This window comes from Colobus angolensis, unplaced genomic scaffold (genome assembly GCF_000951035.1).
Source record: "Colobus angolensis palliatus isolate OR3802 unplaced genomic scaffold, Cang.pa_1.0 Scaffold210, whole genome shotgun sequence".
Classification (NCBI taxonomy): Eukaryota; Metazoa; Chordata; class Mammalia; order Primates; family Cercopithecidae; genus Colobus; species Colobus angolensis.
The window spans coordinates 1,859,155-1,877,452 of record NW_012115267.1 but is presented as its reverse complement, the minus strand read 5'-3'; the positions used below and the strand labels follow the sequence as shown (position 1 = coordinate 1,877,452).

Below are 18,298 nucleotides of genomic sequence, written 5' to 3'. Positions count from 1 at the left end.
ACAGTGTGATAGAACTTCCAGCTTTCTCTTCCCACCACTGCTCCATAAACATGGGCAATCCTCAAAGGATCTTTCCTTAACTCTCTTCTTTCCATGCTTTCTCTACCAGGGACCCTACTCACTCCCAAAATATAGAATCACTATGTCAATTATCAGTAGATCTTTCTAATCTTAAACTCTTTTATACTCTAATGTTGTCTTTCCAACTGCTGGTTTTATTAAATGTCTTTCTATAATATCTATAATATCAACTTCAAGTAGAAAATCATTATCAAGGCATAGGAAACCAGTGTTTCTCTGTAGCTTTCTTACTTCCATTAATTGCACCACCATTTCCAAGTCCACTCTAACACCCAATTCATTTCCAGGTAATACAATTATTCCTTCCTAAGTGGCTTTTATCTTTCTCTTCCTTCTTCATTACTAATGCTGCTAAATTGATTCGGGACTGAAGTCAAGTTTGGTAACTGCGTTAACTTTCAAACTGGTTTTTCCCACAGTGTCTAGTATAGTCTTGATTATTTTGCATGCCAGTATTTATTGAATTAGTGGATCAAATCCAATTATGAAGGGATTAGATATGTGTCTTACAAAATTTAGATAATTAAAGGGAAATACACAGTACATACATGTTTGAAAAGACAAATGTGGAAAAAAATGCTCATATTCACAAATAACCAAAACATTATCTGTGTGTTAAGCACTATACTACATATTTATATACATACGCTCATTTGATTAAAAAAAAAACAAACCTGTAGGGAGGTTGCTTCACATATCACTGATTAGTCAATTGAGACTCAGGGAAATTTAGTCCAAGGCCACAAAACTAGAAAGTGGAGGATTCTAAACTCAAAAGCATGCTTGTCTAGGTTATGTATGGCATACATTTAGTTTAACAGCAAACCTGAAGTTTGTATGTATTACCAGGCTTTGGGCAAAAGAATGTTTTGATTTATAAAAATATTACTAAGTTCTGTCAAAGTAAGACAAATTACTTAATGGTAATTAGGTCTTCATCCCAAATTCTTCTGCCTTGCCTGAGAAATTGACTTATGAGGAGTAGGGGAAGGCAGCAGGGTGGCAAAAGCAGTGGAAGATGGCTGAATCCTAATTCAAAACTACTGCTGCTTGTTCAGAAGGTGCTTCTAGAATCAGATGGAAACCATGAGTTGCCTGAAAATCATACAGAAACCATGATTTCCTCAGAAAGAAATACTATACAAGCAAAAATGGGAGCCCAACAATAGCTAAATGAGTTTCTTACAGGTAGTTTTTTACAAACACATTAATCACCAGATACACCAACCATGAGGAACAACATCCTGCCTTGGGATGGCGGAAAAAGTAAATAGCAGGTGTTATGGCATTTGATATCTACTGATAGCAATTGGTATCTACGGGTTCATAACTCTGATTAAATATACCTTTCCTCTTTTTCAGGTGCCCACTAGCAAGTGTTACCAATGTAGCTGAGCTGTAGGAGAAAGACTAGGGTGAACACACAAGTCTAGGAGTTCTTCTACGTCGTTGACAGGGCCGTTCACGATGATTCATGCCCTACTGATGGACTAAGATGTTACTGAAGAAAATGCACTGTGCACATGAAGGGCAAAGAACGAACGAGTGAGAACCACAGACCTAGAGAAAGGCTGACTAGAACAAGTCATAAAATAATGTTATTTTTCATTGAACCTTTATAAAATAAAATGCCTGATGGGAGACAATAAATAGATACTATTTTCCCAAAATGAAGGGCATTATTCCTAATTTTTCAGGAGCATTATAAATGTCATTAGATATTTACAAAAACAGGTCAATGATAAATGTACAAAACTCGTTAAGTGCAGCAGAAAGTTCACTTAGCTTAGTATTTTCTGCTTGAAAGAGCAACAAGATGTTACTTATATAATAATGCAGTAGTCGTACCTACAAAATAGGTAATATATCTGTAGAACTCTATTCCCTTTTATCCCACTTTGTCTTGATTTCATAAATTAAAAACAAAGCAGTGATATTCAAATTTTTAAATCACACACCCTCCAGGTAAAAAAGTTTTGAGAACACTTAATATATGTATATGAATTTCTTTGTAAATTATAACCAAGAAGTGCTATACCATTATAAAACTTATACAAAGAGAATTTATGAAGGATGAGAAAGAGATGAAGTAATTAAAAATTTAAAAAGATTTTATGATTATTATTTTTTGAGATACAGTACTGCTTTGTCACCCAGGCTAGAGTGTAGTGGCATGATCACAGCTCACTGCAGCCTTGACCTCCCAGGCTCAAGTGATTTTCCCACCTCAGCCTCCTGAGTGGCTGAGACTACAGGCATGCGCCACCATATTTGGCTAATTTTTTTTTATTATTTGGAGAGACAGGGTCGGCCTATGTTGCCCAGCTGGTCTCAAAATCCTGGGCTCAAGCGATCCTCCTGCCTCGGCCTCCCAAAGTGCTGGGATTAAGGCATAGGCTATGGCGCCCGTCCAAAACATATTTTAATTACTAATGCTAGAAAATACCCACTGACTATAGTTTAAACATTTAAAAAAATATTATAAAAATTGTGATATTAGGAATTTGAGGGTTTAATTTTAGGTTCATTTTATTTTTCTTTTCTTTAGAGAGAGAGTCTTGCTCTGTTGCCCAGGCTGAAGTGCAATGGTATGATCATATCTCACTGCAACCTCAAACTCCTGGGGTCAAGTGATCCTCCTGCCTCAGCCTCCTGAGTGGCTAGGACTATAGGTGCACACCACCACAACTGGCTAATTTTTTACTTTGTTGTAGAGATAGTGTCTTGCTATGTTGCCTAGGCTGGTGTCGAACTCCTGGCCTCAAGCAATCCTCCTGCCTTTGCCTCCTAAAGCTCTGGGATTACAGGAGTGATTACAGGCCACCACACATGGCTCTAAGTTCATTTTTGATAATTAGTTTGAATGGCTGTATTAGTTGAAAAGATTTCATACAGATATATGGAGCCAATGAAATAAATGCATTATTAACTATGCCTACTCAATCAATGTTTATTTTTAATGTAATTTACTAATTATGCTAAGGTTTTCATTGAAATTCTGTAGTAAAATTCCATCTTTACTGATGTTCTTGCAAAGTTATTAGGAAGTGTTGCCTTACAATGTTTTGAATAGATTCAAAATCTACCCTAAACCTTTGATGCCCAGCCACAAATGTTTTTTAGAATAAGTAGAGCTATTCTGATGCTATCATTTACAAAATTTATTTTCTGATAAACGATTATTCAAATGGTGACTACCAAAATATATCAATATGGTATTAACTGAAAATAGTGTAAAGTTGAAATCTATCTCAAATGACTGTAGCTACATTTTATTGCTTTATAGAAGGGTGACATTAAAGGATCAACCTTTTTGAACAGGTTAGAAAATTCTGTTTTTGTGTTTTTAAATTATGTAGATATGACAGCTGGGTGATTCATTTATATCATTTTTCAGCAAAGTCACAGAACAGCGAACATTTTCTAAAAATCTATTTTCAAAATGTTCTCTTCATTTTTTAAAGTTGCTTTTAAAAAAGCAGTTACTTTATCATTCACCTAAAGTGTGCAACTTTTACCTTTAAGGATCTGATTATGTTTCATTTTTAAAGGGTATCTACATACAAGTCATGGTCACTTGTCCTCAGAGAACTATTAGCAAATTTTGAACCCTTTTATTTTCATTAAAAAGAGCACAACTATGACAACACCTTAAAATACTACTTCACAAAATAACCAGACCACCTTTTTATGCTATAAAAGCATGTCAGGGTCACACTCCCTGTGTCCCTTGTCAGGGTCACTTCTCTGATCAAGTATGATATTTATAAAAGTTCTACCATTTAGGATAATATCCATAAATTCAACTCATTTGGACACATGTAAAGTCCACTATGCCAAAATATGCTGAAAGGGAACAAATGAGTGAGTTTGCCACTGTCAGTCCCTCGATACTAACAAGTCCCACTCTTCTTCAGGAACCCTTGATATCTGACATGAGTCAGACTGGCTGACACATGGACCTAGTGAGAGTGCTGGCATCATCTTTGTATTCAATATTGGTAAATATGAATTTCCTTATTCTTAAATAAAAATATTATAAATTGAAATGCTAGGATTTTTCCAATAGGGCATCTTATATGCTCCATAGGGAGTCTGCACCCTATTTTGGAGACTACAGTTTTGAAATATACATTCTTGAGCATGAAAAAGTCTACAATTTCAAGTTACCTCTAAAAAACAACCAGTTTGCTTCTTCCTCTCTTAAGTGCTTGACAAAGTTTCAGACTATACCATTCAGAAAATGCAAATAAAAATTATTAAATATGTCATATTTCTTTAGTGTAGAGGGCGAGAAAATTATCATTACAAATTTGAAAGCATACAATTTTTTTTTTTTTTTGAGATGGAGTCTCGCTCTGTTGCCCAGGCTGGAGTGCAGTGGAGCGATCTCGGCTCCCTGCAAGTTCCACCTCACAGGTTCATGCCATTCAACTCCCTCAGCCTCCCAAACAGCCGGGACTACAGGTGCCCGCCACCATGCCTGGCTAAGTTTTTGTATTTTTAGTAAAGACGGGATTTCACCATGTTAGCCAGGATGGTCTTATCTCCTGATCTCGTGATCCACCCGCCTTGGCCTCCCAAAGTGCTGGGATTACAGGCACGAGCCACCACACCCAGCCACAAATGTTTTTCAGAATAAGTAGAGCTATTCTGATGCTATCATTTACAAAATTTATTTTCTGATAAACGATTATTCAAATGGTGACTACCAAAATATATCAATATGGTATTAACTGAAAATAGTGTAAAGTTGAAATCTATCTCAAATGACTGTAGCTACATTTTATTGCTTTATAGAAGGGTGACATTAAAGGATGAAGAAACAGGTAACTTTTTATTAGAAACAAGATTTAAATCAGCTTTATAGGAGAATCTATGAATTTAAGTACAAACTAGTAGTCCTTTATAAAATTAGTTTCTTCAGAAAAATCGGAGAGAGAGAAGCAGTGTTAAGAGCAGCTGGCTGCTCAGTGCAGAGGCTGGCACTCTGCTCAGGTGTGTGCCTCACCTTGGCGCCATGCTTATGCAGAACTTCCATGACATCATTATGGGCTCTTTCTGCTGCAACATGCAGGGGAGTCATGAAACTACAGAAAAGAGAAAAGGAAAGGTAATTGTCTCTCTTTTATTGCATTTCCTTTTTAGAAACTGAACAACTCTTTCTGCAATTATACTTACTCTTTATTTTTTTCATTAACATTTGCTCCTTTTCTAAGTAACAATTCTGTCACTTGTTTTCGTTTGGGATGCAGAGAGGCCACAGCACAGTGCTATAAGGTAAACAAAAGCAAGTTAATAAAATACACTTCTATAGGTACAGTAGCTCTTGGAATCGAACAGCAGCTGCTGACCACTAAAACACTGTTATCTCAGTGTATCAGAACACATGTATATGTTTTACATCACAGAGATGATCCGTATTCTTTCTATGTATAGTGGAAATACAAAACATAAGCGTTTAAACCAAGGTGAAATTATGCTCTTAGTTAAACGTTAAGAGAGATCTTACTTCTTTTGGCTTAGCCAATAAATAAATATTCACTATATATTCCATGGAAAGCAACATAATACATATGCCTCTTCAAGGCTGCAGAAATCTATAACTAAGTTACTCAATCTTTCATTAGGCTATCAGCCACACAAGTCAGTATTTCTCAAGGTCTTCTACAGAGGTAATCCCACTACTACAGGAGAAGTTTATATGCCCAAGGATAAGCAAGAAAATGATATAACTGAAGAGGTTTAGAGAAAGAAATATTCTCAGAAATTTTATGTTTTATCATAATATTTACATAACTTTTTTATTCTGCTTCATTTTAATATTCGTATTAAAATTTAAAAATAAAAAACTACTTACAACTAAATAAAATGAATACTCCAAAAAAAGTGGGTCAGGTTTATTCCGTGGCTCTGAATATCTCCTAGCATAACACTGTGTAGCTTGAATCTATCTCAACCCTACTTTGAGAGACATGTATTTAAGTGTATCTATAGTTAGCCTATTTCGGTTTGGTCAATCTTTTAATGTTGTTTTATGCAGACACTGACTAAGGTTTGACCTTTTGTGTCAAATATATGTAAGAATATTAATTAGGTGTACTTAAGGTGTGTGATGCAGGCATCACACATCACATGCTTAAATTCTGAATTTAGGAGCAATCACTAACCACCCTCTAGCTGAGCCTTAATGTGTCAATGACAAAGAAAATAAATCTTTCTGAAAGTGCATTTGAAGAAAACATGGATAGTTTTAAGAATAATTTGCATAGCATCAAACAAAAATTTCATGATCTTGCCAATTTTCTACCATGAATATAATCAGTACTTTGAATACAATTACTCAAAAAGATAATGCAAGTATCTGAAAATATACTTTAATCTTCTACAGAAGGAAATCTAGTATTCATCTAGCAAACCCAAGGAAAAAAATTCTATTGGAAAATCGTATCTTGTATTTTATGAAAGCACTGGCCACAAAAGTGGATTTGTTATAATGAGGTTGGGAAGACAAAGGTAAAACAATTTCCAAATCGAGGTTGAGCAAATGTCAATTCTCTCACCCATGAAAAGAATCATCCCCCAAACTAAGTTTAAAAATCAATTCAACCAAAATTAAAACGCAAATTCCTGGCATTTCAGATACTAAAGTTACTTTAAGGTTTCTGAAATGAAAATCATATTTTGTGCTTACATTATTTCAGACCCAGGGAACAGATTAACAATAAAATCTTACCAGTGCTGTTTCATGAGACTGTGGTTGTTTGAAATTAATGATTTCCAGAGCAAGTGTTTTTTTAACTTTAGCTAAGTCTGCTTCTCTGGCTGCTTGTAGTAAAGAATGACCTTTAAATTCATCTGTCAATGAAACAATGGTTGACATGGAAAAAGATTTAAAATGTATAAAAATCTTCAGCATGATTATAAATAAGTAGGAATATTATTATTTTATGAATTTCTCTATTTTAGCAATACCAGCAATGTGACAATATGATGATAAAAATGCAAAAGAGGATGTAGATTAATGAAAAATTGTGAAGTATTAATGCTCTGAAATAAGACTGTTTCACACTCTCAGAGTCATAAAAATACACCTATAAAGATACTTATTGCAGCAAAATTTTGAAACAGGAAACCTAAATGTCCACCAAAAGGAAACCAGTTAAATAATCTGTGCGCACGTATGCTGTAACACTTTCTAGCTCTTAAACAAGAGATAGGTCTACATACACTGACATGAAAGTATACAGCGGTACATGAAAATTCAAAAAGGAAAGGACAAGCTGATGCATTTTTTTGTATTTATTTGTATTTCTTGCTACTACTATTGCCAACATAAGTACACCATAAGTAATGGTGTAGAAAACATTTACAGAAATATTCACCAAAATATTAATGGTGATTAGATCTTGACACAGAAAAGGAAAGGACTTAAAATACAGGAGAAAAGCAGAACTTGAACATTTTTCAAAGAACGATTAACAGCTTATTATTTTCATAAGCAGGTGAGAGATTTTTTTGAAAAGCTATATCTAAATTAATTGCATGAATGAGAATCCAATATTCTTATTAAAAATGTCTTGTTTTATCTTTGACAAACTTTACTTGCATTTTGATATGCCCACTTTTTAACAAAATGCTGGAACTGTTTAAAGATACAAATAAGGTATGACCTAATATATTACACAACAATTTCAGACCCTCTCACATCCAGGTCTTTGAATCTGCATGGTACTGTATTTTGCCTTTTCTCCTTTCTCTTCTCTCCTCTCCTCTGAGGGACCCAGGGACCCATCATATTCGCCCCCTCTCTCAAGAGACACAGAGAAAACACATACACAGACGCACGTGCACATACATGCCTCACTACTACTCATCATTAAAGGTCTCAGTTTAGATACTCTGGGTGAGCCTTCTGGACCTTCTCCAGTATTGGGTTAGCATTCCTTCTTAAGCAGTCCACAGCATTTGCATTTAGCCTCATCATAGGACATATACTGTCATATCAGCTATGCTAATCTCATCACCTAGCACAGTGCTTGGTATATGGTAGGTAATTTATAATATGCGATAAGGCATGAATGCTGAATATTTATAAAATAAGTCATTGCAGGGTCAGGAAAATAACATTTTTATATAACTTCTTCTTTAGAGGTTCTTTATCACTGCTAGATTGCTGAAAGTAAGGACTCTGAAACTTCAGAAACAAAAAACTAAGGTCAAATGAGATGAAAGTAAGCCAGTAGATTCAAATAACAAGACTGTAGATTTTCATTGAAATGATAAAATGTGGGACCCATGGAGTGAGAGAATTATAAACTGTGACATATATTAAGAAGCAGGGGTCAGACAACCACAGAGGAAGGTGGGGTTCTGAGAACTGATGTCTGGCAAAATGTATAGTTTTGCTGGGGTCAACAGTCTAGAGAAACGTAAACTTAGTGCAAGTCATACTGGCCTTTTTGCTAATAACAAATATTGTATGAATATAAAGTGATAAGGGCATTTCTACCTTTTCAGTTATGTACTCCTTTATGCTCAGAAAAGGTGGCTCAGAAAAAAATGAGCAAATTTACAAAAACATAAACAATAGACTGCAGTACTAGGAAAATTTAAAAATGATGCTGCAATAATACAAGTAAACAGTATGATATTTTCTCAAATAACAATAAGTAAAATATTTCTTGTCTCTGCTCTTTAGAAAAAAAGTAAAGATTTCTGTCCAAATTGATTTTCAAATTTAAAATACTTCATTGAGAAATACTTAATATTAAAAAAAACCCTAGAGAATAAAAAAAAATTATCAGCTATATAGTTGTCCTTCTAAATTTCTAAATGCAAAAGGTTACATAAAGGTCTGTTTAGAAAACTTCAAGAAAGTTAAGTAAGGTGGTAAAACTGTAAATTACTCAAATTTACCCTGAATACTAATATTTATAAAATACATAAAAGTTTTTATCTCTAAATGTATTTTGAAACAAGAACAAAACCCAAACTATCTGGTTCATGTGGCTTCATAAAAACAACCAGTTAAAAAATAGACAAGAGGTCAGGAGCAGTGGCTTACTGTAATCCCACCTGAGGATTTGGGAGGCCAGGGCGGCCTGATGGCTTGGGCCCAGGAGTTTGAGGCCAGCCTGGGTAACATGGTGAAACCCCATCTCTACAAAACATACAAAAAAAAAAAAATTAGCTGGACATGGTGGCATGCACCTGTAGTACCAGCTACTAGAGAGGCTGAGCTGGGAGGATCAACTGAGCCCTGCAGGTAGAGTCTCAGTGAGCTATAACTGCACCACTGCACTCCAGCCTGGGCAACAGAGCTAAACCCTGTCTCATAAGAAAAAGGAAAAAAAAAAAAAAAAGACAAGAAGTAACAGAAAAAAATGTGTGTAATAAAATGTTACAACTATAACTATGGGCATAATGAAAATACTGTTTTTCTTTGTTTCTTGTATATTCTTCTTTAAAAGAAATATGTAATTGTGAATGCCTAATAAGAAGCAGTAGGCATGATAATGAAAACTGCAGTTAGAGAAGGCCCGATTTTGTCAAATCCTTTTCTTCAGACAATTCCTTGGTAGAATCTTAGTTACCAAAATGAAGGGGATACTGAGAAAGTTGGAAAGAACTCTAAGCAGGTAACTGCTCCCTTCATTCAACTAAAAATTTAGGTTAAATTTTAATGTCTTCACTGGAATAAGATCAGTAAAATACAATGTAAAAACTTCTAATAATACTCATAATTTACAAAATGGCTGAAAAAATCAAATGATGACATAAGAATAAAGCTGAGCCAGTGTCTAATCTAAGAAAGGAAATCAGAAAAAGATAAATTAATACACTTTGAGTTGAGTCAAATTCAAGGTCAATAAGCTTGTTGGGCACATACTACGCGCCATGCACTGCGTTAGATCACAGGTGGGCAGAGAAAGGCCCAAATGTAAATAGCATCACACATTTTTTTTTTATTAGGTAAAAAGGAATCGCACAGGGGCTAAGACAAAGAAAAATAAAACCAAAGGTGTAAGAGTCAAAATTTCACTAGGAAGATAGAACATACAAACAGAAAAGCAAACTATGTAATGCAAAATAACATATGGCAAGAGACACCTGGGTAGGAGCGAGTAAACGAACTTCTGAAAGAATTCATTACAAGGACATCTGCCCAGTTACAATCTGGTTTGTGCTGGCCTGTAATCTAGTAGATGTCACCTATTTGAATACCAAAGTAAGTTCACATTTCCACTTAAACATGATCAAAATTGTAGGGAACTGTTTCTGTTTTAATATAAACTAGTTTAAAACTTGTTTAAACATAAATAATGCTAGCATCATTTTGACTATCCCTTTTCCTTAAGAGATAACTTAGCAAAGATTTTTTTCAGGTGTAATCATCTTGGAATCCTGGATGTAAGACAGAATATAGACCACAGGATAAGTTAAAAATGAGGTAGGTGACACCTAGCTTAATTTAAACCTGAAATGCCCACATGTAGAATTAAATGTCTGATGTGAAATTAAATCTGATGTGAAACCATATATATGTGGTATCCTGAAGTATTTAGAATCCTGAATGAGATTCTAGAGTAGAAAAAGGACTTTAGGCAAAAACTAAGGAAATGTGAATAGAGTATGGCCTTTAGTTAATACTGTATCAATACTGGTTTATTAATTGTGACAAATGTACTATATTAAAGAAAAATGTTAATAATAGGGGAAACTGGGTATGGAGTATATGAGAACTGGGTACTATCTTCATACACTTTCTGTATATCTTAAACTATGCTAAAACAAAAGTTTATTTAAAAAACATTTGCATGTATACATTGGTAATATATTCAGAAGATGACCTCAACCAAATTATTTTAAAGATCTCACTTAGATATGGGCAAGTGATTACACTTGGGTCATAACACACATGGCAAATAAAAATATGATTATGCAACTTTGCAGGGCTCGGGCAATAGTGAGGGTTCAATAATGCTAGATACCTGTCACTATCAATGGCACAAGAATGTAAGCCCCAGAAGCTCAGAGCTTTTTAATGCTTTGTACACTGCTATATTTCTAGTGCCTGCCACATTGTAAGTATCCAAGAAATGGATGCTGATTGACTCATCCTCATTAGCCTTCAAAAAACCAAAAAAGGAGCCTCAACATATGAATTAAAACTAGTCTCAAATAAACAAAATATATACAAAAAGTGTTTGTATGTAATATTCCCATGGAATTAATGAAGAAAAGTATACAATTAGAAACGAGGATTATGAATTAGTACGCTTGTAAGAATGGAAGGTTATTACTTAAGTTAGATAAAACTCAACAGAAATTAAAGATTCTAATTTATAACATGCGATAATGATTTCGGGATATAAATACGTACAAGTCAATCTCTCCCTGAGCTCTGGAGTTGGAGCCATATCCACAGCACTTTTGCCATGGCAGTTGACTAACGTAGGATCAGCGCCATGGCTAAGTAACAAAGAGCAGACTTCTACACGATTCTTGGAAGCAGCCTCATGCAGTGGAGTAAACTGCCAGAGATCCATGGCATTAACACAAGCTCCATGCTGAATTGAGAAAAAAACATTTTAGATCAGTCATCATTTCGCTGGATCAAATAAAACTCAAAAGACGTTTATTTCTCTGTAAATTTCAGTTATAACTTTTTCAAATAAGTGTTTTAATTTCTTTAATATCACCTTTCAAAAACAGCTGAAATTAAATTCAATGTTTTAAAATTGTTAAGGCAACGGTAATATTTTTAAAAACTTATTTTATTCTCTTAAAATCTGAAAAAACAAGACGGGGCAACATGGCGAAATCTCGTCTCTACAAAAAACTTAAAAATTAGCTGTGCGTGGCGGCACACCCCTGTAATCCCAGCTACTAGGGAGGTTGAGGTGGGAGGATCACTTGAACCTGGGAGGTTGAGGTTGCAGTGAGCTGTGACTGTGCCACTGCACTCCAGCCCGGGTGACAGGGCAAGACCCTGTCTCAAAACAAACAAAAAACCCCAAAAAAACTAAAAAACTTTCATGAGGCCAAAGTATGGAAAGTAATGACAAGTTAAAGAAAAAAAAAGCAAATGATGCTCAATGTTCTGGATTTCTCTTACCTTTAATAGCAGTTCTGTGACTTCATAATGTCCATATGAACATGCATTATGAAGAGGCACAAGTCCACTAAATGAAAAAAGGCAAATTAAAATACTTAAATTTCAAACAACTTATTTATCCATGAAGTACTAAGAAATAAATAAAATCCAATAAATCCCAATACAATTATATTTTAAAATATGTTAAAGTATTTAATAAAATAATAAAGTAATTCAAAGCATAGCTTATGTTTACACCTTTTGTATTTATCTTGTTTGTTGTATGTAATCCTTGAAGATAATGAAAAAAATACCAAATAGAAGAACATTTTAGCGAAAGGAAGATCATATGCTAATTGACAAATACATGCATTATATATTAAGTATTTACAAGAAATAAATGTTCATTGGTAGTGAACTGAAATATTCCACCATTTTAATTCACTTTTATGGTAATTTCTAGCAAAATAATCAAATATCCAAACTATTATAACTTGCATATCAAACTATTCTAAGTAAGCCAAAAAAATCCCTTTTTTGTGGTGTACGTCTCTTGATGACTCACCTATTGTACACCCATCTGTTTTCAGACATGCACAAGGAAATAGAGACGTACAAGAGCATCAGGCATTTATGCCCCTATACTACTGGGACACCATCCACATATGGCACAAAACCTGGTGCAGGCAAGAGAGCAGCACCAGAAAAAGCAGATATGAAATGGATGAATTCTTCTGATAAGTGTCTCAAGTACTGAGTTCATTTTTATGTTTCTTAACTTGGGGAGGGGCAAAGTGAAAGAAACTCTCCTCTAGGGCATCTCTTCTTTATGCTGTCAATCACAAGACTGTAACACCATCTACCTTACCTGGCCAGGAGGGTCAACTATCTTTTAGATCTTAAAGTGGGGCAATGAGAAACGTTAGTCCGACACATAGGATAGCAAACCCAATGTTCACATATCCCTGGAGACTTCACAAGAAACTGATACAGGTTTCAAAAATTCACCTGTTGGTAAAATAAGTGACATAACTGCTTTCTTGGTTACCACTCATATCCCCTCACATCAACCTTCTAGGTTTTCTCAGTTTAGATGTCCAAGATTTCATCAGAAAAAAATATTTGATATTGTATGCTTATGATTTTGGTTTATCAATAAAGGATGATCCTTTACTATCAGTTGAATCTGATAGCTATGCTACCGGATTTTCATAATTTTCAATTTGTTTTATTTTTCTAAAATGCAATTAAAGAGTTGAAAAACAGTAACTACAATTGAGACACAATTTCAACTTCAAGTAACAGAACTGTGATAAAATTAAATTGATTTGGGAAATTATTATGAGAAATATCCTTAATTAAGTAGGTACATGAAAATAAAGCCTGAAATCAGAGTTGTGAACATTCTTAAAATGTTATATAAGCCGTAACAAATGGGACATATGACTTTGTCTAGTGTTTTAAAAGTTCGGAGTATCAGACAAAAACAAAGCATTGAAAGGAAGTAAACTGATAGACCTACCCTTTGTCTTTTGCATGAACATCAGCACCATGCTGAAGAAGAAGCTGAACTATTCGAACTCTGTTGTAGCCCGCTGCTAGATGTAAAGGAGTTGACTAGAAAAGAAAAACACATCCCCTTTTCAGGTAAAAAAAAAAAAAAAAATCCTTGCTTTGCCATTTCAGATTTAAACACAATGAAAGTTGACACAAAAATACTGCGCTGAAATGTCAAAAATTCACATTTCATAACTTAATGAGAGGTAATTCAGTGTCCTCAGGAGTCAATAGTAACGTTAGTGACATCCACCTATTTCCCTAACTTGCTTTTTAAGGCCATCAGTAATCAAACCTTACCCTACCTATTATACATGATTTCCTATTTCTTTCCAACATGAAACATTCTCACTGTTCTGAAAAGACACACCAGGGCTCATGCTTCCTATTAACTATGCCTTATCCTACTTAAATCCTGTCCTCCTTTCAAGTTCTAATTTTTAAATCCCAATTCTACCATAAAACTTTAAAGATCAACCTCTTGAAATTTATTTAATAGGAAAGATTGAAAAACATCCCTCAAGAACAATTTGAACAAACTTCAGTGGAAACAAAAAGGACAATGGGCCTTATTCATTCTGTATGGCTGCTAGTAATGGCCAAAACTAATTTGCTATACTGGGTGCAAAGAAATATACCAAGGTAGCATTTAATTCTTCTATTTTATGTACCACATACACAGTATAAATACAAGAGAGGAATAGTTTCTTCCCAGCTAATTTCTGCCACATTGTATTTTGAGTCAAGTTATTAGAAGGTTCTCTGCTAAAATTTAATATGGTAATTAAAATAATCAAACTTCTCCTCACCTTTTTTTAAAGAATCAGAAATAACTTCATTTTAATTAAAAACTTTTCTGCAACCATAGCAATTTTTCACCTTTGCTAATTTAAAGTTTAAATACCATAACGAGTTTTTCATACAGGCTTTAATATACTTCAATACATTCTCTTTCATTTTTCCTGTCTTCTATTTGGGGTCTTGGGATTTAATAAGATTTTTAATTTATTTTCTTCACCTATTCCAAATGTGAAGATACAAAAGAATTACTAAATGTTGTACTATCTATTATAGCTTTTGAGATATTTCATACATTTTACATATTCTGTCAGTCTCTAAGTTTAGAAAATATTTTGAGCAATGCACAGCTATCAATGAGGAGACCATTCAGATGAGAAGAGTCCTGAACAGGAAGTCAGGAAACCTGATTACATTCCTGGATCTTATGCAACCCACTGAAAGTCATGCTACTCGTGTGTCTCAGCTCCTTCATGTGTAAAATGGAGATAAAATCACTCATCCTCGCTACCTGAAAAACCTGTGAAAATACAGTACAATTTCACTTACCTGTGGTTAATTTTAGTCTGAAAATATTAAGTGGGGAATTCCAGAAACAAACAATTTGTAAGTTTTAAGCTGAGCACTATTCTAAGTAGCCTGATGAAATCTGCCCACTTCCTCCCACCTTGGATGGGAATCATCCCTTCCTCCAGCATATCCACAATGAAGATGCTACATATTAGTCACTTGGCAGCCATCTCAGTTATGAGATCAAAAAACCATATATAGGGTTTGGTATTATCCGAGGCTTCAGGCATCTACCGAGCTCTCGAAATGTATCCCCCAAGGATAAGGGAAAACTATTGTAAAGTTTTCTCCCATATAGAAACACATTTTTGTTTGTTTGTTTGCTTGTTTTAGATGGAATCTCGCTCTGTTGCCCAGGCTGGAGTGCAGTGGCTTGATCTCAGCTCACTGCAACCTCTGCCTCCCAGGTTCAAGTGATTCTCCTGTCTCTGCCTCCCCAGTATTTGGGATTACAGGCATGCACCACCATACCCAGCTAATTTTTGTATTTTCAGTTGAGATGGGGTTTCACCATGTTGGCCAGGCTGGTCTGGAACTCCTGACCTCAAAGTGATCCACCCGCCTCCACCTCCCAAAGTGCTGGGATTATAGGCGTGAGCCACCACACTTTTTAAAAATGTAAAATGCCATCTAAAAATAGGCAATTAAAATTTTTGTATCATCAAACATATCCAGTTAAGTTTCTGCTTTGAGATCCATGTCAAATGTTACTGCAAATGATACCATCAGGGAGTATCAACTTCCTTTCAGGACTCTTATTTCACCCTCATTTTAGAAAAATACTTCTGCTGGATAATGAAGTTAACTTTTTTCCTTCATTTAATATTTTAAGGATGTTGTACCACTGTCCTCTGTCTTGCTTTGTTTCAAGACTAGAAATCTGTTATCCTTATCTTTGCTCCTTTGTACACGTGTTCCCCCCCGCCCCGGATATGCTAATATTTTCTCTACGTTAATATTTCACTGACTTGAAGCAATTTGATTATGATGTGCCTTGGTATAGTTTTCTTCGTGTGTGTGTGTGTGCGCGCGTGCGCACGTGCACACGCATGCATGCCCACAACTGGAGCTTGCTGTGCTTCTTAGACCTATATAGTTTTCACCAAACTTGGAAAATTTTTAGCTATGATTTCATCAAATATTTTCCTGCTCCCTCTCACTAGGGAATTATTCCCACTAGGGACTTCAATTACACAAATATTAGGTTAATTTCAAGGCCTGCTTCTAGGCTTTGGTAGGCAGGGCCAAAGCAGCCTTTAGTGTAGGACAGATTTCCCCCCACTACTGAGGCTTTGTCCTTTGATGACATCCAGTGAATTATGAGGGCTTTTTACTCTGGCTGGTGGCAACAGAAACCATTACAGACTCTGTGTGAGTTCCTAGGCTTGTCACCGCTAATCTTTCTATGTGGCTCTTTTACTAGCCTCAAGCAGTTTCCTCACCCATGTATTCATCGATACTTATCTGAACACTGTAAGGGGACCCTGTGTGGATCTCCCTTTCCCGGCCCACTGACTTGCTAAGTCCTTCCACCTTAGTCTCCCCAAACTCCCAATTTCATCTCCTCAACTCAGGGAGACCATCAGGTTCCTCCTGGTTTTCCCTTCCTTGTGTTAAGGCCTGGAAATTTTTTGGAGGCAGTAAGCTGGAGTTGTTACCCTCTCTCAGGGATAAGTACCATGTACTGCCTGATGCTCAATGTCTGAAAACCAGTTTCATACATTTTGTCTATTCTCAGAGTTTCAGGAAGCAAGGTAAATCTAGTTCCTCTTACTCTATCTTGGACCACTTTCATGACTGAATTGGACTTTGAAAACTTCCTCCACAGACAAGGACTGCTTTCGAGGACTGGTCAGTGAGTCAGTCAGCAAGCTGGTATAGCACATAGCTAATATTTAATATTACATAAAAAGGCTCACATCCTTGTTGCCTATGAACAAAAAGATGCTCCATTTTCATATTATCTTTTACGTAACTTTCTTGGTATAAAGTTGATTCAATAACTTTCATTTCTTATTCCTAAAAATGAACAGAAGTTCCCAAATGAATGAATACATATGAAAACCTACAGTTTATTTAAAAGGGCAAAACATAGGAAAAATTTAACTAGTTTTCAGATTAAAAACATCATTTAATTGTAAGATTTACAATGCTTTGAAAACAGTAATAGATTTAGTTTCTAAATGACTGAAATTTGTATAACTCAAATAAATTAGCAGGCTCTGTAATTAAGGTAGAAAGTGACAGGAAGTCTGAAATAAAGTAGCTGTGAAAAAATGGAGTTGAAGGGTGAGTTTTCAAAAACTACTAGGAAGCAGAATTGATAGCCTCTGACAAATGACTGATCTAGCTAGTGAGAGAGAGAGTAGTTTCCAGTTTGGAAATGCCAATGACAGAAGAACAAAAGAAAAAGAAAGGAGTGGAGGGGAAAGGAGGAGAGCCCAGAGGGAAATAATGTAAGGTCTGGGTTTACTGAATTTAAAGTGCCTAGATGATACCCCAGTGGTAATGTCAGAGAGAGACTTACACATATGGCACTAGAATTCAGAGGAGGTTAAGGCTAAAACAAAAATCTGGTCATCACTAGCATTCACCCAAAATATGTGAATTTCTACCACGTATCTGACACCATGTTAAGTGCTAGGGATAGCACTGAAAACAAGGAAAGTGAATCAGTATTTTGCACTTATGGATCTTCTTCTTCCTCAAAATCACACCAAGTGTGATTCTCTTAAGGAAATGCATGTAAATGAATTCTTTATTCAGAAGGGCAAAGGATAAGGAAACAGAAGTCTACATCTTGAGAAGTCAAGTCACTAGAGAAAGCAGGCAATACAATGTAAATGCTGTGGATGTGGACAAATCCTGTGGAAGGGGAGTTCAGGACACCCAGGAAGGCTGGAGGATGCTGGTCTAAACCACTCTAGAGGCAAGCAGAGGGAAACGGGGTCAGGGAAGATTCTCAGAAGAAATGCTTTCCGACTGAGACTTTGGATAAACAAAATCACTGAGGCAAAAGAATAAGAAACTTTATTCCAGGTTGTGTGAAGAATCCATGTTAATATTCAGTGGACAAGGTATATTTGAGAAACTTAAGAAAAATTCAGTGGCTAAGTGTAGTGTATGAGATTGGGGAGAGCCTAAGAATAATGAGAAATCACTGAAAGACTTGAAGCAGAAAATTACTTAAGA

At 35.4% G+C, this 18,298-nt stretch overlaps 1 protein-coding gene across 2 annotated transcripts in view; it reads right to left on the bottom strand.

Moving 5' to 3' along the window:
- TNKS (tankyrase, TRF1-interacting ankyrin-related ADP-ribose polymerase) overlaps positions 1-18,298 on the bottom strand; it is a 220,893-nt gene that overhangs the window by 68,818 nt on the left and 133,777 nt on the right. For both annotated transcript variants that reach the window (XM_011942810.1, XM_011942811.1), the window contains exons 6-11: positions 13,704-13,798; positions 12,203-12,269; positions 11,468-11,654; positions 6,818-6,939; positions 5,263-5,354; positions 5,093-5,171 (exon numbers count right to left, since the gene is read on the bottom strand). In XM_011942810.1, the coding sequence (XP_011798200.1) occupies positions 5,093-5,171; positions 5,263-5,354; positions 6,818-6,939; positions 11,468-11,654; positions 12,203-12,269; positions 13,704-13,798 (642 nt within the window). The remainder of the gene's footprint in view (positions 1-5,092; positions 5,172-5,262; positions 5,355-6,817; positions 6,940-11,467; positions 11,655-12,202; positions 12,270-13,703; positions 13,799-18,298) is intronic.